At 47.7% G+C, this 22,764-nt stretch overlaps 1 protein-coding gene across 6 annotated transcripts; it reads right to left on the reverse strand.

Annotated features, from left to right (window-relative positions):
• Positions 1–22,428, reverse strand: slc39a10 (solute carrier family 39 member 10). Of its 6 annotated transcripts, XM_084688978.1 has the most exons (14): positions 22,380–22,428; positions 21,703–21,805; positions 18,327–18,479; positions 16,807–16,890; positions 16,172–16,201; positions 11,115–12,353; positions 9,921–10,098; positions 6,000–6,175; positions 5,698–5,871; positions 5,439–5,559; positions 4,974–5,327; positions 4,700–4,780; positions 3,139–3,329; positions 1–2,595 (listed from the first exon to the last, which is right to left on the reverse strand). In XM_084688978.1, exons 5-14 carry the CDS (start codon positions 16,172–16,174, stop codon positions 2,443–2,445), a joined length of 2,670 nt encoding a protein of 889 aa, XP_084545104.1. In that variant the 5' UTR covers positions 16,175–16,201; positions 16,807–16,890; positions 18,327–18,479; positions 21,703–21,805; positions 22,380–22,428; the 3' UTR covers positions 1–2,442. The 6 variants fall into 6 exon arrangements, with proteins under 6 accessions (XP_084545104.1, XP_084545103.1, XP_084545105.1 ...); XM_084688977.1 differs by lacking the exon at positions 22,380–22,428 and having other exon boundaries at positions 21,703–22,336; XM_084688979.1 differs by lacking the exons at positions 16,172–16,201; positions 22,380–22,428 and having other exon boundaries at positions 21,703–22,336.
• Positions 22,429–22,764: the final 336 nt, after the last annotated feature.

Below are 22,764 nucleotides of genomic sequence, written 5' to 3' on the forward strand. Positions count from 1 at the left end.
CAGGCTCTAAATCAACTTTATTTTCTCTTAATGGAAATAACACACAATCAGCGTGGATGATAAATGCAATGAACACATTTAAATATCCAAGTTAATAAACAATAATAAAATGAACCAAAATTTAACAATGTACCTTCATAATTGTAGAAGACAATGACAGAATGTTTGAGAGATGAGAGATTCTTCTGGGCTACAATACCTTCAAATGTAAAACAAAAACCATGGCTATTAAGGCGTCACTGAACCTGGCAAAGTAAAGCTAAAACATGATCCTTATTTGACCTTTTATCCATTAGCGACTGATATCTTAGAAAATCCATGTATTACCATGCTACAATCTTCAGCAGAGTTGCAAGCCAACAGGACAGCTGGACAGTTACTGTAAACCCAACACAATCCCTCATCCTCATTTAATCTGTTTAAAAAAAAATGTAACAAAGGGTTTTTCAGCGACAACCTATTAGAATTTGACTATACAAAAATTAAAACTACTCCACCTATAAGACATTGGTCTGTTCTGTACCACTCATGCCTCATGCATGATGCAATCCAATCAAATACATTAGTGTAATGTGATTGACGATGATTCACACCCAATAAGACAAGACGATGGATGTCACACGGTGACAGGATAGTTGCACATTAAAATGTGCTCCAGCAGGTGGGGCCAGTTAGCGCGCAGCAGCAGAAGGCTAATGCAGCTAGCGCTAATTTAGCACTCAGCAGAAGGCTAATGCAGCTAGCGTTAATTTAGCACTCAGGGGGCAGAAGACAAGTCAACAGAGGTGCAGGATAAAAAATAAAAACAAAGTTACATTTTTTTTTTTCTACTAATGATCAAATACAAATTCAAAGACATTAGGAACATAAGATTAGCTTGTTCTGTGCTTTGATATTTGACAATCAATTAAAAGTGCAAAGTATGCTAATTTGGAGAATATATTTAGGAATCAGAGCACAATACCAGACAAGCCTAACCTGGCTTGAGAGTTGTCTGAATAATTTCCATGAATTCTGAAAAACGGAATACTACATTTTCTACATAATCCTTTATACCCAAATTTTTTGCAGAATTAGAATGATAACACTTTCTAACAATCCAAAGCAACGCAGTTTAAACAAAAACCTGCCTTTTATAGGCTGCTTACTACTCTGATTTAAAACTCTTCTCAATAGAAACTACAATTATTTTGATTAGCATTTAGGCAGTGAACATGTTTCAAGGTTATGCTAGCATAAGGGCTTTGATGGATGTTTGGTACACAGTTCTGTCAATCCAACAAAACATCAGATAACTCTTGAGGTCATCAAACAACTAAGCTTGAAATCAAGCACTGGCTGAACAGCATCTTGTACGAACACAGTGACTAAGGCCTGAACCTGGCCACTTATCCTTCAATAACAAGTGGTGTGTACCTTCAATACCCAAAAGTGATCTAATCATACAAGAAAATGGTCAAAACAATATAAATAGGGAAAGATTGTTGCAAATTAACAATGAACCCACCTTTAAATTGGGCTATTGCGCTAGACACTGCACGTTTTCGACAGAAAACACACAAGCTGTGGTTCTCACGGGGTTCCCCTCAGAAGGTGAACTATTTAGCCCTGTTGAAGGTGTACGCTCAGGGTCTGAAGGTGTATTTAGACTCATCAGGCTCTTCTACCTGGGGCCCCTGTGCTTGCTAGCTTCAGCCCAGACAAAGCACGGCATGTCAGTATGTAAAGACTGCATCACAAAAGCACCACATGGCCACTGTGGGTTGTGAGGTATACAGGGACACAAAGCTGGGTTAAAGGGTATACAGGGACACTAGGCTGGGTGGGTTACAGGGTGGGCCACAGAATACCAGGATTCTCAGAGCCTGCAGTCTGGCTGGGTTCTCCAGGGTTAAGCAGGGGCTCCATCAGACAGTGTCCAGCTGACAGCCAGGTAAGCTGGCAGCAGAGGAATGTTTTGTTTTCTTTGAGCCAAATCAGCATGGCGACATATTTGAATGTGTCAAAATGCCTGTTAATATCTGCAGGGGACCACCAGTCTTAGAGGGCCTGTTCCTGGCAGACTAGACTGATACAGAGGTAGTATGCTTCCACAACAAGGGTGTAGCAGGAGAAGTATTTTTGCAAGGAGTGTAGCCTCAATGTAATCCTTCAGTACAGATTTCTGGCGTATAAAACAGAGCAGACCAGACAGTGAGGAAAGAGGAGTGAAGTGTAAACATCTGCTGCTATGATCCATTAGATATGCATCAGCCAATGCTGCTGAGAAGCGCAACAAGATTCACCACCACACATGCAGGACAAACACATAGACAAATAGAAGAGCTTTAAGGCTGAGAAGCACAAGTACCCCCATGTGTACACACCTTTCCTCCTCCCATTACCTCAAGCCCCCACCTTTACACCCCTACCCCACATCTTATCTCACCCTCCACCCCCAAACTAGAAGCCGAAATCAAGCACTATTTGGTCTTCGAAGATGGCGATGAGCAGCATGATGGCGAACCCAGTGAGCATTCCACAGTTCTGCAGCACAAAGTGTCCCAGCTGGCAGCGCTTGTGATCCTCGCTGTCGCCGTGGAGCATCTCAGGCAGCTGCAGAGTGAAGGCCATTGTAGAATCAAGCATGAAAACATTAATTCAGAGATTACACCACAGGAGTTACTGAAAACACTGAGTGGAGGAATGTGAACCTATATTGTGTGTAGCTGAAATGAAGAAGCTTAGACTGGCCCAGCTTCCTGCTAGAGGCTGGCCCAGCTTCCTGCTAGAGGCTGGCCCAGCTTCCTGCTAGAGGCTGGCCCAGCTTCCTGCTAGAGGCTGGCCCAGCTTCCTGCTAGAGGCTGGCCCAGCTTCCTGCTAGAGGCTGGCCCAGCTTCCTGCTAGAGGCTGGCCCAGCTTCCTGCTAGAGGCTGGCCCAGCTTTCCTGCTAGAGGCTGGCCCAGCTTCCTGCTCGAGGTTGGCCCAGCTTCCTGCTCGAGGTTGGCCCAGCTTCCTGCTAGAGGCTGGCCCAGCTTCCTGCTAGAGGTTTGCCCAGCTTCCTGCTAGAGGCTGGCCCAGCTTCCTGCTAGAGGCTGGCCCAGCTTCCTGCTAGAGGTGAGCCACTGCCAGCAACAACAGCACAAGAGGTCAACTCACCATGTCCACGAGAGCCACATACAGGAACATGCCGGCGGTCACAGCGAAGATCCAGCTGGTGACGTTGTGAGTGTACTGGCCTACCGCCGTGCCAATGATCATGCCCACGTAGGCCATGAGAGCGGAGAGCAGGTTGTACACAATGGCCTGCTTGACAGACATTCCTGCCTTCAGCAGCACAGCAAAGTCACCTAGGGGGCATACGTACTCAGACACATAAATATGTTGACATGTTGTTAATGACATACAACCACAGTCTTTCCACCCAACATTTTTTACATGAATATAGTCTCCTATATTATTTTTTATGTTCTGTATTTGTGCGGCAGTATAAAAGTGCCACTTATCAAAAATGTTATTTTAGTCTTTTCATTTCATTATTAAAAAATAAATAAAGGGGAAATAAAATGCTTGAAGTTAATTGTCAAGACTTTTGCACAGTACTGTACAAAACGTTTTCATACACTTCTCCAATTTAAACTTGAACACTTTCCTTTCTCTCACACAGGCACACACACACACAGTTCAGCCTCCTCACTGCCAGCACAGCTGTGGAAAAAGGGCCAAATCTCACTGGAAACGCCATTGATTCAGAGAGAAATGAACAATATAGAACAAGAATAGTGGTGGCTTCCATTTCTCCCCACCAGAATGAACGTCCTCTTTTCCTCGATAATTGGCACACTAATATTACCACTCTGTACTAGCATCCATCAATCAAATCCAGGAGAAGAGGAAGAGGGGAATGTGAGGAGGGAGAGCACGGCCTGATGCACTTCTCTCACGTGCCTTGCCACCAAGTCACCAGTGCAATTAACACACCCATCACTGCCAATTAGCTGCACGACGGGATGTTAAAGAGCCATCGCAATCATCTTTCTCGCCTCAGCCTCACAGCTGCAGATGGGGAAGCGCTGTCTGACATAAGGGATGAGAGGCGCAGTGGTGCTGGTCATATCACTGCCTTCATTTGTCACTTGCTCCATGGGGGAGGAGGGGAGAGTGGGTGGATGCATTGTGAAAATAATGGATAGATGATTCAGCATACAGAACGTACATTTAATGGAAACAAGGTGGCCTTGAGTGACACATTCAACAGCACTGGGTGTTCTCACAGCAAGTGTGGATTTGGTCAGATGAATTTGTACATTTACTACTATTATGCTATTTCTCAGATGTAAATTTAATTTGCCATTTACTACTGTCCGTAAAAGAGGCAGCTCTGTGTGCAGTGTTGTGGATTTGGTGTTAACTGTCCAGTGAGGTAGACGCACCCTGCCTCTAACTGTCCAGTGAGGTAGACGCACCCTGCCTCTAACTGTCCAGTGAGGTAAACTTTGTACAGTACTGTTTAGAATTATTAGAATTTTCTACATTAAATTTTAAAGACGGCAGCCACTTTTAATACTCATATGTTTATTGTATGCACCTGCCCACCAAAGCAAATTCCGTTTGTGTAAACTTCCCGAATAAACTTGTTTTGATTCTGACTTACCGTGCCTCTGACTGTACAGTGAGGTAGATGCACCCTGCCTCTAACTGTCCAGTGAGGTAGACTTACCCAGCTCATGAGGCAGCTCGTGACAGAACACAGCGACCGACGTGCTGATGCCGCCCGTGATGTTAGCGCTGAACGCCGCTCCTACAAAACACAGCAACAGCTCACCAAGACAAATCTGTGTTTTTGATAAGATGCCCCCTAGCTAAAACTATGGACTCTAAGCTGTTGTTCTGTTCTACAGGAAATGAAGGAACGCCCTGTAACAATTGTGGCAAGTTCAGACAAGCTGGTCAACTATCAAATCAAACTATGAAGCCCTGTGTTAGCTAGTCACCTATGGCCAGGCCGTCACTGAAGTTATGCATGCCGTCCCCCATGATGACCATCCAGGCGATGCTGGCAATTCCTGCATCCTTCATCTCCTGGTCAGAGTGGCAGTTCCCCCCATGTGAGTGGCCGTGAGAGTGGCCGTGAGAGTGACCGTGTTTCTTGGTGTGCCGGCCGTTCTCTGGGGCGGGGGAGTCAGTCTGCTGGTGTGGGGCGTCAGCCTGCTGGTGTGGGGCGTCGGCCTGCTGGTGTGGGCCGTCGGCTGGCGGCAGCTTGTTACTGGACGAGTCAAGCGGCTGCAGCTCGGAGAGCTGGCTGTCACTGTGGCCGTTGTCACAGGACAGGACCACAGGGTCGGGAACTGGAGGGAGAGGATTCATGTGAGTACTGAGAGGTGAATCTATAAAGCCTAGCTCCCTCACTGCCGGGAGAAATGTCAGGAAGGTTGTGTTAAGGTTTTCCCCCGTCTTACCCTCGGTCAAGGGCTTGAGGTGGAGCCACTCTGCGTCAGAGCGTCGGTTCAGTTTGTGATCTGACAGTTTCCTGCCGATCTTGGCTTCCTCGCCTTTCTTCTTTCCACCACACAAGCTGCCCTGGAAGGACATGGAGGCTGACTATACAGCACAGCGTCGAACTGTCCTGGAGGCTGACTATGCAGGGTTAGCTGTATCTAGGCTAGGTCTTACCCCTGGACCAGGGTTAGGGTTAGCTGTATCTAGACGAGGTCTTACCCCCTGGTCGCGGTAGTGCTGGAACATGCCCAGGCAGTGTTCGATGATGAAGAGCAGGTAGATCCCACCCAGAGCCGTCAGACCCTTCCACACGCCGTCGAAGGCCGTCAGCAGGTCCTGCTCCCCTGCCTGGCTCTGCTCCCCGGGGTGGGAGTGGTCGTGCTGGCCCTGCGACTGGAGGAGGGGGGTGGACCATCAGACTGATCACGCGTGACCAGCAGTCATGCACACACATGCAGGCATTCAATCTGAACAACAACAGATGCTGCCAGCTGTTGTGTGAGAGTGTATGCTGTCCTTACATGGGGCAGCAGATGCAGCAGGGCATCTCCGCTCAGCGTCCCCACGGCCAGGGCCACCAGGAAGGTGAGCAGGAACTTGAAGCAGGCCTGGTTGAGGATGGGCACCAGCACTACCCCCAGCAGGGATAGCAGGCTGATGATGGAGATGGACACGAAGCCCCACACCCAGATCCACACTGAGGAGAGACAAGACCCTGCTCAGTACACACATGCTCAGTACCGTATACGGGTGCCAATAAGATTCTGAATGGAAAGTTTACTTTTAAAAATTTGCCAAATGGTTCCATTGACAAGACCAATCTGTGTGTTTTGTCGTTGTAAACTGAGCTATCATCGCAGCACGTCCAGTCTGAAATACCACTTGATGGCCAAGAACTCAACTGATGCGAATTCTCCGCCCCCTCGTCAAAGCCAGGCAATTGCAATGTTGTTTTCAATAAAAAAAATATTTGCACGAAGCAAACCGAACCTCTTTTCCATGTTGATAAGAGCATTAAAATTGGAAAAATAATGGGAAATCAAGGGACCGTTAGAATAGATGAAAATGTGCGATTAATTGTGATTAATCGCGAGTTAACTATGACATTAATCGCGATTAAATATTTTAATCGTTTGATAGCACTACATCCCACACATGCTCAGTACATCTCACACATGCTCAGTACATCTCACACATGCTCAGTACAGCACAGCCCATCTCACATGCTTATTCACCACACTATTCCGTAGTGAATTTGTAACTGCGGTTTATGAACCTGTCTCCTCGGGCAGCTGAATATCACTGCTAAACAGATCAAAGGTAACTTTGGTCTAACTAGATTGAAGACTTGGAGTGGGGCCCTTCCCTTTGGAGAAGTGGGGCTGGAGTGAGTACAGATTTCTTCCACCCCCACATCAGCAGACTGAAATACACGGTATCCTGAAAGGCCTCAAAACACCAGATGAGGCTTGGATTGTTTTTTTACATCAGCTTTGGAGCACTGCATCCTCAACCAAAATAACTGAGATTGTGATCTGAAACTGACAGACAACATTGTATTATTTTGACTCCAGCAGAAGACAGTGTGATGCTCACTGCAAGGCTGTTTAGTTCACCATTAGCCACGTTCATCCTAAAGTCCTCCTCCTCCTTACAGCATCGACACATCAACCTCCAAGCCTCAGCACACAAGCATCAGCTCAACGGTGTCTGGAGGTGGTTACTAGAGAAGAAATGTTTTCTGCACTAGTACCCGAGAGAGGACAGCTGTTTAATGTTGTGTGAAATTCAATGTCACACAAGTGTGTCCTCTAGTGACGCCGATCTGCCAGCGCTGAGCTTCTCTCCTCTTCATCTTACAGACCTCTAACTCACCAGGGCTCTGAGGCACAATATCTTTACTTCTGCTGCAGAAACTATCGTTAGATTACAGTCCTGAAGGAGATTGCTTTGCCTGGCTGGAATGGCATGACAAATAGTAGCACTGTACGTAGCTCGTCTGGGTTCTAAATGCCTATAAGCCATGAGACGACCTGTCCTACTGTGAAGCCAGACCATGGACACATCCGCCCCTCTCAGGCAGCTCCCTGCTGGGAGCACTCGTGTGTGGGATTGCAGCGTACGCGCCTATTCAAAAGGGTCAGTGGGGGTTGAAACTTCAATCTTTAAGGTCACAGTAAGGTCAATACCAACAGTGAAGAAAACATTGTACCAGAGTACAGGTCAGAAAACTGGAATCGAATGAGAAGGGTTTGGGACTTGTAATTTGATTCTATCCAACTTGCAGATAAATCCCATTGCAGTAACTAAGACACTTGTAATCAACTAACTTGTCTAGGTTGGTCTCCCTCATCAAGAGCAAGTATCTAGCAGGTTAACACTCCTTCCAAGGGGAGCAGATCCTGACACATTAAGCAGCTGGACGATTTACAAAATGCTACTGGAAAACTCCCAACACGGAACCCTCTCCACAAACACAGCCCTTTCAAAACACTGGAGGCTGGAGTCTGTCCTGGAAGAAATCTGAATGAAGGAGGCCAAGCTGTGTTGCTGCAGGCCTGCGGGCCCCCGGCTGGTCCAGGGGCACAGGTTCTGCGACAGCCTGTTTCACCCCCGACAGGGGAAACATGTTAATGAGCAACTCTGTTAAACCTATTATTGTAGGAGATCTGGACTGTTGACATACCACACGTCGTTAAAAACAACCTCTAACCTGTCTTGTAACAAGTGGTTCTTTCAGAGGACAGTCTTATCGAGGTCCACACAACTTACCCAAATAAGCCTATCAATGAGCCAAAACCTGTAACCCTTCATTGCTTCTGTAGAAGAATGGGACTAGGGTGTCTCTGGTGTCAGATGGCTGAGCGGTTAGGGAGTCTGGAAATTAATCAGAAGGTTGTTGGTTCGATTCCAGGCTGTGCCAAATGACATGGGCAAGGCACTATACCCCACCGCTCAAGACCGCCCGGTCCCAACACAAGCTCTTCTCCTGCCTGGCCCCCCAGTAGTGGAATCAAATCCCAACCTCCATCAGAGACACAGACTGTCTCTCCACCTTCAAGAGAAGGCTCAAGACGCACTTGTTCCGGGAGGACAACGGTACTTAGGAATGGTTTGCTGAACCCAATGCTAGTTTCCTCAAACATCACAATGACTCTTGCTTAGAGACTTGTTGCTCTTGTTGGTTAGTGGCAACTGATTTAAACTGTTGTACTCGTTGCAAAATATTATATTTTAGTTAATCTTATTTTTATTTTACTGTTGCTGCTTTTTCTACAGGTACACTTGCACTTAGAGATTCATGTTGTTTAATTGTAACTTGCTTAACTATATGCTCTTATGGTTCTTCCCTTTGGCAATTCTTTTTTGGTTGTTCACAATGTGTGCTTCTTGTTTTGGCTACCCGCAATGCTTTGGGGCTATCTTGTTGTTATTATCAGTGACCTATGCACTTTGTAAAGCTCTCTCTTGGAAGTCGCTTTGGATAAAAGCGTCTGTTAAATGAATACATGTAAATGTACTTGCCTCGGGCAGAATGTCCCTGTACTTACTGTAAGTCACTCTGGATAAGAGCGTCTGCTAAATGACTAAATGTAAATGTCTCTATCTCCATCCCCTGCCCCCCCAGATCAGCTGCCCCCCCAGAGCAGCGTTGATTGGAAGGTGTGTGTGTGTGTGGTAGGAGTGTGGGGTTGATGATGGTCTTGTCATGTTGTCTTGTCCTGTTAACCATAATCCTTACAGTGACTGCAGCTAGTCATAACTTTCCACCTTTATCCACCCCTTAACTCTGACTAGGAAGGCCCCACATGCACCAACCTTTGTCTGCTTACTCATACCAGAGTCCCCTCAACCATCATTTGTTGCTGGGATCATTTGTTTGCTGTTTTTTTGTCCGTCTACCTTTGTTCACCCATAACTCTGACTAGGAGGGTCCCACATACACCAAACTTGGTCTGGTTTACTTATTGGAGTCCCCTCCAGCCTTAAGTGTGTTTATAGCCACCTGGACATCCAGTTTAGGTTTGGAATTTTGTAGGGACATGTACTTTGACAGCTCTGTTAGCAAGAGTGTAAACTATAATATAAATGTGATGTCAGTTCCAAAAAAGACATTCACATTTCACCAAAACATCCTACTGTGCAACTAAAGGATTCTCATCAGACTAGCTACTTCCACAATGTTGACAGAACAGTTTTATTTAAATGTTTGACCAAGTTCCCTTCTGGTGCCTGAAAACTACAAGATATTTAGTCCGAGAGGTTCTCAGTCCTGCACTTTCTACTGTTCAAGTAGTAAATACAGTTTCTGCTGTCACTGTGCCTTGCCTCCAGGTATGTTTGGACGTAAGCTTAGGATGCAGTTGGGTTTAGTCAACATGGGGTGGGTCTACTGTACAGACAGACCTGAGTGTTGCTAGCGACAGGTGGGCGGGGCTTACCGGAGCTGGCGGGCTCCAGCGCAGCCTGCTCTACCTCCACCTGGTGGTAGTGGCGGATGCACAACCGGCTGTCGATCTGGTAGAGCAGGGCCGGGCACAGGTAGGTGAACTGAGCAGGCGAGATGAGCGACTCAGAACTCAGGCCATAGTAGCTGAGGAGCTGGGTCAGGTTAAGACACTTGGGAGGGAGAGAGTAGGGGGAGAAGATAGGAGGGGGAGGAGAGAGGAGGGGGAGAAGAGAGGAGGGGGAGGAGAGAGGAGGGGGAGGAGAGAGGAGGGGGAGAACAAGGGGTCACTTCAGAAGGAATCAACATTGGTCAATAACACTAGCTGTAGAATAACTGGAGACTGAGGTTCAAATGTAGGTTGGACCCCTCCTGACCTAAATTCAGGAGCTTTACAGTTAAACACAAGAGCTAAGAGTATTTTGTCAGGATGTTGACTGTTAGCCTACCTCCCCATGCTGGTGATGTTGAACTGTGTTAGCCTACCTCCTCATGCTGGTGAGGTTGAACTGTGTTAGCCTACCTCCTCATGCTGGTGAGGTTGAACTGTGTTAGCCTACCTCCTCATGCTGGTGAGGTTGAACTGTGTTAGCCTACCTCCTCATGCTGGTGAGGTTGAACTGTGTTAGCCTACCTCCTCATGCTGGTGAGGTTGAACTGTGTTAGCCTACCTCCTCAGGCTGGTGATGTTGAACTGTGTTAGCCTACCTCCTCATGCTGGTGAGGTTGAACTGTGTTAGCCTACCTCCCCATGCTGGTGATGTTGAACTGTGTTAGCCTACCTCCTCATGCTGGTGAGGTTGAACTGTGTTAGCCTACCTCCTCAGGCTGGTGAGGTTGAACTGTGTTAGCCTACCTCCTCATGCTGGTGAGGTTGAACTGTGTTAGCCTACCTCCTCATGCTGGTGAGGTTGAACTGTGTTAGCCTACCTCCTCATGCTGGTGAGGTTGAACTGTGTTAGCCTACCTCCTCAGGCTGGTGATGTTGAACTGTGTTAGCCTACCTCCTCATGCTGGTGAGGTTGAACTGTGTTAGCCTACCTCCTCATACTGGTGAGGTTGAACTGTGTTAGCCTACCTCCTCATGCTGGTGAGGTTGAACTGTGTTAGCCTACCTCCTCATGCTGGTGAGGTTGAACTGTGTTAGCCTACCTCCTCATGCTGGTGATGTTGAACTGTGTTAGCCTACCTCCTCATGCTGGTGAGCACCCCCGGCTGGGTGCTCTGGCAGAGCGGGCACTGCCCTCGTGGGGCTGAGCGCCTCGCCCGGCGCCTCGCGCTTCTTCTTATTGGGATGACTGGGTCCATGTCCGTAACCGTGGTCATGCTGGTGTCCATGGTGATGGTCATGGTCTTGACCACTGTAGTTATTCTGTTCGGGGGTGGTTGTGAGAGGTGATGGTGTTGATGTACTCTGCTGATTCCTGTTTCCTCTGCTGGGTTTCCTGGATCTCCTGGGCCTGGTGGTTGGGGGGGCAGTGGAGGAGGGGGCAGTTCCCTGCTGGGGGGGCTCTGAGGAGGCTGCTGGCTGCTCCGGGTGACTGGAGGGGGGGTCTGCTCCCCCCTGTGTGTGAGGGGCAGGAGGTGGTCGGGGGGCGTGGTGTTCTTGAGGCAGGGTTTTGGAGCTGAGCTCTTCCTGGTTCAGAGACAGTTTGTCCATGTCAGTTTTGTGCTCTTTAGCCTGGTCATGCCGGTGGTCATGGTCGTAGTCATGGTCATGATCGTGGTCATGATCGTGGTCATGTGTGTGGTCCCTCTCCTGTGTTTGACCGGGGTTTTGGTCGTGGTCATGTTTATGGTCAGTGGCCTCCCCAGTGTGGAGGTCGTGGGAGGGGCCTCTGTGAGCAGTAGGGTGGGGCCAGCCTGGAGGGGGGTGGCAGGGGGAGGAGGTGGAGGAGTGTGTGGGGCGGTGCTCGGGGTGGGGGTGCTTGCTGGCCCTGCCATGGCCATGGTGGCTCTCCCGGGTGGGAGAGTGGTGGTGCAGCCCTTCCTGCACCTCCAACAGGTCCAGGTGAGCCACGTGGTCATGGCCCAGCTCCTCGTGCTCCAGCCCTACCAGCTTCACCTCCCCCAGACCAAGGCTGAGCAGCAGGCTCTGGAAGCCCCCAAAGTCGAGCCGGTCCCGCTGGCCGTAGCGTCGAAACAACTGACCAATGTAGAAGCGCTGCTCCTCCTCCAGCGTGCTGCCGGCTGGGGGGGTCCTGGGGGCCGGGGGGGTCCTGGGGGCGGGGTTCAGCTGCAGGTCGCTGTGGGCATGACCGTGCCCCTCGTGGTCCCTATGCTCACTATGGTCGCCGTGGGGATGTCCGTGGTGGTGATGGCCGTCACCGTGGCAGTGGCTGCCATGGTGGAACAGGAAGGTGAGCACGCACAGGAGACACAGCTTTGTGTGTGTGTGGACACGCATGCTCTCCTCACTCTGGGAACCCTGAAGAGCACACACACAACACCCTGTTTTCAGTTCCCGCTCACTGTAACAACTACCCACCTGTTTCCTGATAACTTACTACAGGCTAATTAAAACAAAGTCAGGACAAACAGCCTTTTATCTTGTGCAGCCTGAGAACACTAAGATTCCCACAGAGCAGAAGGGGAGAGTGTGTGTCTGTGAGAGAGAAATTGCTTGTTTTGTTCTTGCCAACAAGCCAGAAGCTGCAAAATCATTACTGTCAAATGACCCTCATATGGTCTCTTGAGTTGCCTAAGGGGGGGGGTTATGACTAGCTGCAGTCACTGTAAGGATGTAAAGGTTAGGGTTAACAGGACAACATAAGAGGACCGTCATCAACCCCACACTCCTACCACACACACACACACACACACACGTGTGAGCTCTGCTCCTGTCAGTGGTGCCAGGTGGCACACGGAGCTCAGACTCAGAAACCCCTGATGGACAGATGTTCTAGAAGTCATTCAAGAGCCATAACTGCAGAGTGGCACAGACACATGGTATTTAAGCAGGACCCACAAGTATTTGGTGCCAGCGCTGGTGTAGCTCAGCAGGGAGCCAAGCCCAGACCCATTACTGCTGTCACACTGGGGAAGCTATGGGCTCCACATTCACTTCAAATGTGGTTACTTCACATCACTTCAACTAAAACAGACCAAATACACCAAACAATCCACAAACTGTCAAATCACTGACCTCTGGCACCTTACTGGCCAGGCGGCTTCATGGACAAGTCATTTCAGAGTCCAGTTCCAGTCCATTTTCTACTAGATCAGGGGGGCCCAAACTACGCCCCGCAGGCCCAATATGCCCCGCCCACACCGGCCCTCTGAACAATGCGAGAGACATTTTGAAAATGTAATTTTTAAATAAGCCTATATGTTTTAATCATATCTGTATTTGATAATGAAGGTTGGCTTTCAAACAAAAATGTCTCTTAGTTATTACCTATTAAAATTTCCCTTAGTTATTAACTATAATTATTAACAAACAAATGATGTTAGATTCACTCACCAACAGAATGGTCCATTGAACATAACGTTTCATCATGATCAAGCAGTTGCACGCAAGCCAGCATGAAAATTCAAGAGACAACAAAATGGCCAAACGGTTAGGAAGAGAAAAGTTGATTCAGAATGCAGGGTATTGTTCAATGCAAAGAAATGGCTGTTTGTTTTTGCGATTTGATGTGTGATTCCGTGAGCTACATGTCCAAGCTAAAGAAATCTGCCTTTTTCAGAACCCCTTTGCTGCCGACATTGGTGAAGCCATGCCTTCTTATCAGTTTGAGTTGGCTGAGTTACAGAACTGTGATGTTCTGAAAGATGCATTTAAGCCCAACAGTCTCATTGAATGATATGTTACCCTCCCTAATGAGACATACCCAAACATAAAACAGCAAACAATGAAGATGTCCAAACTTTTTGGCAGCACGATCAAGACTCACTGATGAACATTTGCATCAGTCTGAGAGCCATAAGCAAGCCCACAGTTCAAATTGATTAATATGCCTAAGTGAGTAAATGTTTTGATTTCAATAGCAATGACTATGAAAAAAGGTCATTCCAATAGTAATAATGCTCTTTTAATCATCTATATATCCCTTCATATGTAAGGATGTACAGTGCATAACAAAATAATAAACTAATCTAGAATAATAAATACATAAATAAATAATAAAATCTCCACAATAATACTAATTTTCTGTTATAGACCAACCGGCCCCACATTAAGGAAAGGAAAAATTATCTGACCCTCACAGAAAAAGGTTTGGGACCCCTGTACTAGATCATGGCCATGTTGGTTGTTTCCAATTATACAACTGACCTACACCAAATATCCTTTGAACACATTGTTGAATTATCTACATTGCAGTGTACAGCAGTAGAACAAACAAGCTGAACACACAACAGAATACTCCTTAAAGACAAATGGACTACCCTCTGCACAGTATTAAATCTGCTATGAAAACCTGGAGCACCTCGGAGACCCCCCAGTACTGCTGTAGACAGCCCAGCCCGTCAGTACTGCAGCATGCTGAGTGTAGACAGCCCAGCCTGTCAGTACTGCAGCATGTTGAGTGTAGACAGCCCAGCCTGTCAGTACTGCAGCATGCTGTAGACAGCCCAGTCTGTCAGTACTGCAGCATGTTGAGTGTAGACAGCCCAGCCTGTCAGTACTGCAGCATGCTGTAGACAGCCCAGCCTGTCAGTACTGCAGCATGCTGAGTGTAGACAGCCCAGCCTGTCAGTACTGCAGCATGCTGTAGACAGCCCGGCCCGTCAGTACTGCAGCATGCTGAGTGTAGACAGCCCAGCCTGTCAGTACTGCAGCATGCTGTAGACAGCCCGGCCCGTCAGTACTGCAGCATGCTGTAAACAGCCCAGCCCGTCAGTAACTAACCCATCACACAGGACTTCCTTATCTCCAGCCAATCAGCAGGCAGGCTGGAGCACTAACCAAGGTGAGTTAAAAAGTCAGATGTTTTAGCTCTCAGCCAGTATGGCAAAGCTGGAGCCCTCACTACCAAAGAAAAAACATTTTGGTCTCCCAGACCTTCCCACCTCCTTCCACACTGCCCCTGTGACAACCCTGCTCTCCTTTACTGGGTTGAAACACCTTCAGCTGCTACAATAAACTACCACAGATCCCATCAGGACTAATCAAAGGGACACTGGTGTCCACTGGAGCGTGCTGCAGGTCTGGTTCTATGACCCCAGGGAGTGGAGTAGAGGACTGGAGTAGAGGACTGGAGTAGAGGACTGGAGTAGAGGACTGGAGTAGAGGACTGGAGTAGAGGACTGGAGTAGAGGACTGGAGTAGAGGACTGGAGTAGAGGACTGGAGTAGAGGAGTGGAGTAGAGGACTGGAGTAGAGGAGTGGAGTCGAGGAGTGAAGGTACTCACCCCCGTGTCTTCCTGCTCCGAGTAGAGGGTGAAATTGAATTAGGTGAAGAAGTGTGTCACAACAGTTAAGACTCTGTTGCAAACATTAACGTAATTACAAGCCTGCTTCACGGGCTGCCGAGAACACAGTGTTTATAAACATGAGGCGTGGGTGACCTATGATACGCAGTCCAGATAGGACAAGGAAACACCGGAAGCTACTGAAGAGCACGCCCCCAACACAATACACTCTTTGTTGAGGAAATAACATTTTGAAAATAAGTCTGGTCTTTATTCAGAAAGATATGCGAGTGGTCATCTCTCTTGAGTGGATTCCTTAAGATGTGTGGGAGGCATCCAGGAGCATGTTGTCTTGTGCGTAACATTAGCTGGTTCACCTTAACTTACTTACAGAAGTACAAGTCTTGTGAGGTCAGGTATCAACGATGAAGATCTTAGTTCACCCGGAATACTGAGATCCTACAGACCACAATCTTGTACTGCAGTTCATTCATAACAGATATTGGCTTGTCCTGTGCATTCACAATAACGGTAATGTTACTGTAAACGTTAACAAACATTACTGTTGCATCGTCACCAACATGGTCTTGAAGTTGAACGGTGACTAACTTTTTCCTGGTTTTGGGTTTGATTGTTGGTGGTTTTCCATTGCACATCAAATAGGAATTCACTTTTGTAAGCAAGCGGACCGTTGCAATATGATCTGTGTTCAGAGTGGTGGGGTGTGTCCCCTACATAAGGTTTTTACGGATTTAAGCAGGACAATGTTGCTAAAACCCACCCTCGTTAGGAGATATCTGAAGCATGTGTGTGACTGTGTGTCATCCTGTCACAATGTGTTCAGCTTGGCAGGAGGAGGACGTAGCTAGGGGGGAACCAGGTGTGACTCACCATATCAAAGGGCTCCCTTCTTCAACTCAACTGTGAATGAAAAGATCGATTCACTGTTTATAGTTGGCTCGCATACACCTTTGGGGTACACACACACACAACAACAAAACATCCCTACCACACATATACATTCCCACAAACAAACACCCAAACAGAGAACAAGCATGTTGAGCTTTCCTCAGGGGCGCCTCGGGAGTCAGTGTGCTGAGGCACTGCTCAGGAGTCAGTGTGTTGAGGCACTGCTCAGGAGTCAGTGTGCTGAGGCACTGCTCGGGAGTCAGTGTGCTGAGGCACTGCTCAGGAGTCAGTGTGTTGAGGCACTGCTCAGGAGTCAGTGTGCTGAGGCACTGCTCAGGAGTCAGTGTGCTGAGGCACTGCTCAGGAGTCAGTGTGCTGAGGCACTGCTCAGGAGTCAGTGTGCTGAGGCACTGCTCAGGAGTCAGTGTGTTGAGGCACTGCTCAGGAGTCAGTGTGTTGAGGCACTGCTCAGGGCTTATATAAGAGGACCTACTGAAACCACAAGTTGACCGAGTTCATCCTCTGAAAGTTAGACATGTCTATTATATTTAATTGAGCCATGACAAGGCCATTTTCTTTAAACTTTAGATGACTTTAAAAACCTTAATATAGCCTACCGTAATTCTACTGAACCTTCTTGACCCCAAGTCCTGATTATTATGGGGTAGGGGCTTGTCTTTCTTGAGAAATCCCCCCTAGCGCTGTAAGAGAAACATGTAGGTGTTAGTGAAGCTGCCGTCCTTGATGTCCCACACTTGCAGCTTAGAAGGTTTAGAGTATCATTCTGAAAACAGGGACTTTCCAACCGATTTACAGTTTAAAAGTAGTTTAATATTTTTAAACAGTTTTTTTAAAGTCATCAGAGCACTTGTTGTGCAAAAAAAGCTTAATCATCCTTCAGTCATCATGAATGTAAAACAAAAAAGCAGTGATCAACAACTATTCAAATTTAAGTTGGCATAAACCGAAGACCTTGTAGTGGGAAATGTTATTTTACCCAATTAGCACTGCTCATCCCCTACAATTAGTTTACAGTCTGCTGCCTCCTGGGCTGTTTCTGATGTCTGATATAAGCTGCAGGTTTCGGAGGTCTGATATAAGCTGCTAATCTGCAGGGACCCGTAAGAGCGTGATCTGAGACAGAGGCAGCACATTCCTGGTGAGGGGGAGGCAGGCACACCGCCCCCTCAATCACTCCTGCTCTCTGCTGTTCTCTGGACATGGGATAAGAGGGGAGGACAGGAGAGGGGAGGACAGGAGAGGAGGGGAGAGGGGAGGAGAGGAGGGGAGAGGGGAGGAGAGGACAGGAGAGGGGAGGACAGGAGAGGAGGGGAGAGGGGAGGAGAGGAAGGGAGAGGACAGGAGAGGGGAGGAGAGGACAGGAGAGGGGAGGACGGGGAGGGGAGGAGGGCCCTTCAGCCTGATCATATGATCCCCACACGGCATCATCCTCATCCCTATCATGTGTGTGTGTGTGTGTGTGTGTGTCTGTGTGTATGTGTGCAGTCTGCTGTTGCATTCCTGCATAGACAGGAGATGAGGTGAAGAGGACAGCTTCTAGCACTGTGGGAACATCAGGATGAACAGTTCCCTTCCTGGTCGCGAGTCATCACAGCCTACTGACCATCTGGCTGTCTCCTGGTCTCCTGTGTGTCTGGGCCAGACAGGCCCGGGGAGAGAGGCTTCAGCCACAGGCCCCATCTGACCAGACTGACACCATGATGGCACACAGGCCCCATTTGACCAGACTGACACCATGATGGCACACAGGCCCTATCTGACCAGACTGACACCATGATGGCACACAGGCCCCATCTGACCAGACTGACACCATGATGGCACCCACAGAGAAGACTGCTCACGCTTCACCTGGAGCACAAGAGAGAGGGTTGTGTTCCCTCCGCTGGGAGCAGCAGCAACCACAACCACCAATGAGAGAGACAGAGAGACAGAGGGACATAGAGACAGAGAGAGACAGACAGAGGGTCAGGTGCTGATGCAGTCAGAGTTGGAACGGGAGGCAGTAGGGAGGAGCCCAGACCTCAGCCAGCAGTCACTCAAAAACACTTCATCAAACGACACAAAAATGGAGATCAACCACAGAATGACATTCCTTCAGACTGCAGGAGCAACTTACCTGGTGGAACCCTGGTGTGATGAGAGAGAGGGCAGAGCAGCAACAGTGGATGGCTCTTCCTCTATCCTGGCCTCGTTCCCTCTGGTCTGAGCTAACATAGGAACAGGTTGGATGTTTTGAAGTCTGTAGGTCAGGTGACTGAACTTCTTTGTGCTGGGTGGAGGGCAGAGGGAGGGGACAGACCGGTGAGTGAGGAGTCCTGTAAGGGGTGGGGGTATTGGGTTTGGGATCAGAGTTAATCAGCCACTGAACCGGTCACTTACAGGAGGTGTGTGTGTGTGTGCGTGTGCGTGCGATCAGCTGATTGGACAGGCCACGTGTCAGGACCCCCTGGCACGTTATGCAACAAGCTCCTGAGCACAGCAACGTAGCAGGACACCCAGGGGAGGAGGGAGGATGGGGGAGAGGAAGAGAGGGAGGGATGGAGGGTGGGTGGGTGGGCGAGAAGAAGACAGGGATGGAAGGACAGAGGGAGGATGAGAGAGAGGGCAGGGAGGGAGGACAGAGGGAGGATGAGAGAGAGGGCAGGGAGGGAGAGATGGCGAGAGGAAGGTAGGGTGGGGGGGATAAAGTGGGGAGAAGGAGGGATGAAGGGAGGAAGAGTGACATGGTGTGAGAGAGAAGGAAAGCAGCAGAGAGAAAGGGGGAGAGATGGAGAAGGCAAGAACAAAAAGTGGGAGTGAAATGAACAAAGCCAAAACTGTTAAGGATCTAGACAGAATCATGGGATACGTCACCACACATATCACGAGATACAAGCGCTCAGCAAGACAAACCAAGAGCAGCAGAGAACAAGGAGGGGGGCTGTCTGCAGTTTTCCACCAGGGGTGTGCAGGATCAGCTATCCACGGACTGACACACTCCACCCTAACACTACCTCAAGCTACACCACTGAAGCACATCTTGGTTAAAGGATTTGAGGTCCTGTTATAACACTCTCGTAAATGGTGTCTACAAAATTGTTGACCACTTTGCACTTTGTTGCCTTAGTTTTCGAATAGTGTAGTTTTGTAGTCTACAGCAGCCTTCAGCTGCTCTGCTACACCGCAGCCTTGAACCACTCTGCTACACCGCAGCCTTGAACCGCTCTGCTACACCGCAGCTTTCAGCTGCTCTGCTACACCGCAGCCTTGAACCGCTCTGCTACACCGCAGCCTTCAGCTGCTGTGCTACACCGCAGCACAGACGCATCATGTGAGGGATATTAAGAAATGCTTTATTATGCAACTATACAGCTCTCTCACGTGCAGCACAGGGGACACTGGTAAACTTCTGGAACTTCATTCATGAAAGAAGAGAGATTGTGAGCAGAAAGGGCCATATACATGTTTCTGGGGTTGTTTACTACATTTACCCCTGAAGGTACAGCAAGTTGATGTGGTCTAACCTGCTCGCTACTTGGCCTTGAGGACGTGGCTGTACAAGCAGCACACTATGTATGACTGTATTCCTTACATGTACAGGATCATACTATTGGTAGACCATGTATTTTACTCATCTACTTATGGGCTGTACCAAATGTACCATGTACATTGTTTAATGTTGCACTGCAAGAGCCTACTGTACTGAACAGAAACAAGGCATGTACTACAGACAGCCTCTGGATAGCATCACGATACCCCACAGGATCCCTCTCCAGTCCATGGAAGACAGGCCTTGTTCCTTACTGGAGCATCACTCCATCCCAAATCAATAAGGCATTACCCGGCAGACCGCCCCTTCTTTCTCATGGTGGGGAAGATTATAGGCTGATCTCTCCCTTGGCTGTGGATCTGAGTTCTACCCACTGTGACTTAGCTGTTCAGGAGACATGCTACTGGGTTTTAATGTGCTTGGATGGGACAGCCAGCATTTGCTAGCCATAGCTGTATTCAGGAGCGGTCCATTCCCAGACGTGGGTATGAAACGCTGGGTGTAGGGGTAGGTGCAATGTGTTAGTCCTAAATAAATCAAACTGCCGGAAAGCCTTAACAGTGAGAAAACTCATTATAATCCGTGTGGATCTACTGTAGGGTTTACATTTATTTATTTATTCATTTAGCAGACGCTTTTACCCAACGTGACTTCCAAGAGAGAGCTTTACAAAGTGCATTGGTCACTGATAACAACAAGGTAGCCCCAATACCATTGCAGGTAGCCAAAACATAAAGCACATATTGTGAACAACCAAAATAAGTGCCAAGGGAAGAACCATAAGAGCATGTAGTTAAACAAGTTACAATTAATACAGCATTGGGGCATTCATGCAGTTAAAGGGATAGGATTTTTCTGTCACCTTAGACTGTACACATGTAAGCGTGTGAGAAGGAAAGCCAGACAGCTAACGTACACAACTTCATTGTAATGTTCATATACTGTTTGACATTGCATTCTCAAATGCAACGTTGGCACATTGAAGTATCATGAAAGGCCCCTCTACACTAGACATGACCTCGTTGAAACAGTGCTTACGACCCAATGACTTGGCTACACGTCTCCCAACCCTATCCAGACCCGACACACAGTACATCAGGCGCTGCTCACGGTTTCCTTACCGCTACGCCCACTCACTGTGTCAACATATCCCAACAAGGGAGTAGCCTACTCCGGGTAGTATTGTAAACTAAATTTGCATTGAGTTCACTGACACGCATTTAGCATTCGTAATAACATTTATTGGGCGATATACTGTTGGACTGACTTCTGTCTGTGGACCCAACTTAATAACAATGACATTCAGTCGCAAGCACGTGGACGACTTGCTAACTTTGCTAACTAGCTAACCTAAACTCACAAGACACAAACCTAGTAGGCTAACAACATCAAAATACAGGTTGTCAAATGTTAACCACTAACGTTTAAGATTTCAGAAGTTAAGACCAACTAACAGCATCTATCCAAATGTATCGTTGGCTAGCATACACTGCTAACTGACACAGCTAGCTAGTCTAGCCATTCAAGCGGAACCTGGTTAAAAGTAGCCAGCTTGCTATAACGTGTAAACTCCGCTAGCTCTACAAGCCGTGCCTCCATTAAAAAGCTCCTGCTCCACCGCTTCGAATTAGTGATATTTCTCAAATGTACACAAAGCGATTAGCTACAAAATTGACTTAAGCGCGTGTATTTATCACATAAGTTAGCTAGCTGGTTGGCGTCAAACGTTGGTTTGACTACACAGTAGTCGGCAAGATTCCACATAGCTAGCTAGCGTGCTAGCAGAAGATTCAAAGGAAATTAGCTTATTAGCAAACAACAAAGACAAGCGATTTAATATTACGACTATATTCCGTCCAAAACACCCACAAATGAAGCTAACTACATATGCATGTTGTTGCAAATGCTGCCCGGTTCCATGTTGTGGGAGTGAATGAAAACAAATGGGGTTTTTTATAGTTACCTCACACGAGTGCCGTGTGCATCTCCTCTCCGCTCGGTACCAAAAAAACCCTCAGCCGAGCAGCTCAGCAGCAGATCAACATGAGGCCAGGCCGCCAGGGTGTCTGCGGAAGCGGATTCACAAAACCCACTGCGAACTGAAAATAACGCGCCCAGCCTTGTCTACGCAGCCTACGTAGCCTGACCATCATTTCATTCTTTTGTAACCAACATTTATTAAAATACAGGACAGTTATGGCGTTTCTTTTCGCTTATCAGGTGTGTCACATGACTGTGTGTCACTATTGGCAATAGTGTTGCCGGAGTGGATTTTGATTGTTCTTATAGTTTGCCATTAAATGAACCACACGATACGCCTATGACCTGGAGGACCCTTGACAACTGTTTTCAAATCTCCCAATATTTGAGAAAATACTAATGTTTTCTACAGTTAAACCATTGTCTCAACAACGGCTTCTCATTTTGGTTGTGTTTATTAAACTTTGCTAACAGTCCTCTGGTAGCTAGTATATTCCCCTAGCCTACCAACGACTTCATTGAGTTACGAGCCTGACTGAAGTCATGCCATATTTACTGCATTGCGCGGGACTCCTTTCCTGCTAAAATGCCTCTCGCTGCAAATTACTGTGGTAATATTTCCTGAACTGATCTCAAGTGGTTTTGGTCTGGAGGCCATACCTGACGCAGCCTTCACCCCCACATACTACCATCACCGGTTGGCCTTCGCTTTGTGTGTCAAAATGGGCCACTTCATCAAACAACGAAGAAAAAACTGTCAACTGTAAGTACGAAATTCAACCTCTCACACACCCGTTGGTTAAATATTTAGTCTATACAAAAAAGAGGATGACAACTTGACATTAAATGAAACAAAATAACCTCTTATAAACATATCATAGAAGGCCTAATTATCAAACTTGAAGAAAATATTTAGCTTTATGTGAGGTTGGCTGTTGCCTCTCCAGTGCACCTGTTGTCACTTTCATTTGCACCAAAACAGGTGAGATTGATTCATATTTGCTTATCTTCCTAACTGGACAGATTGATATCCCTGAAGTTTAAA

This window comes from Hypomesus nipponensis, chromosome 23 (assembly GCF_054491055.1).
Source record: "Hypomesus nipponensis isolate SF chromosome 23, ASM5449105v1, whole genome shotgun sequence".
In the NCBI taxonomy this organism is placed as follows: Eukaryota; Metazoa; Chordata; class Actinopteri; order Osmeriformes; family Osmeridae; genus Hypomesus; species Hypomesus nipponensis.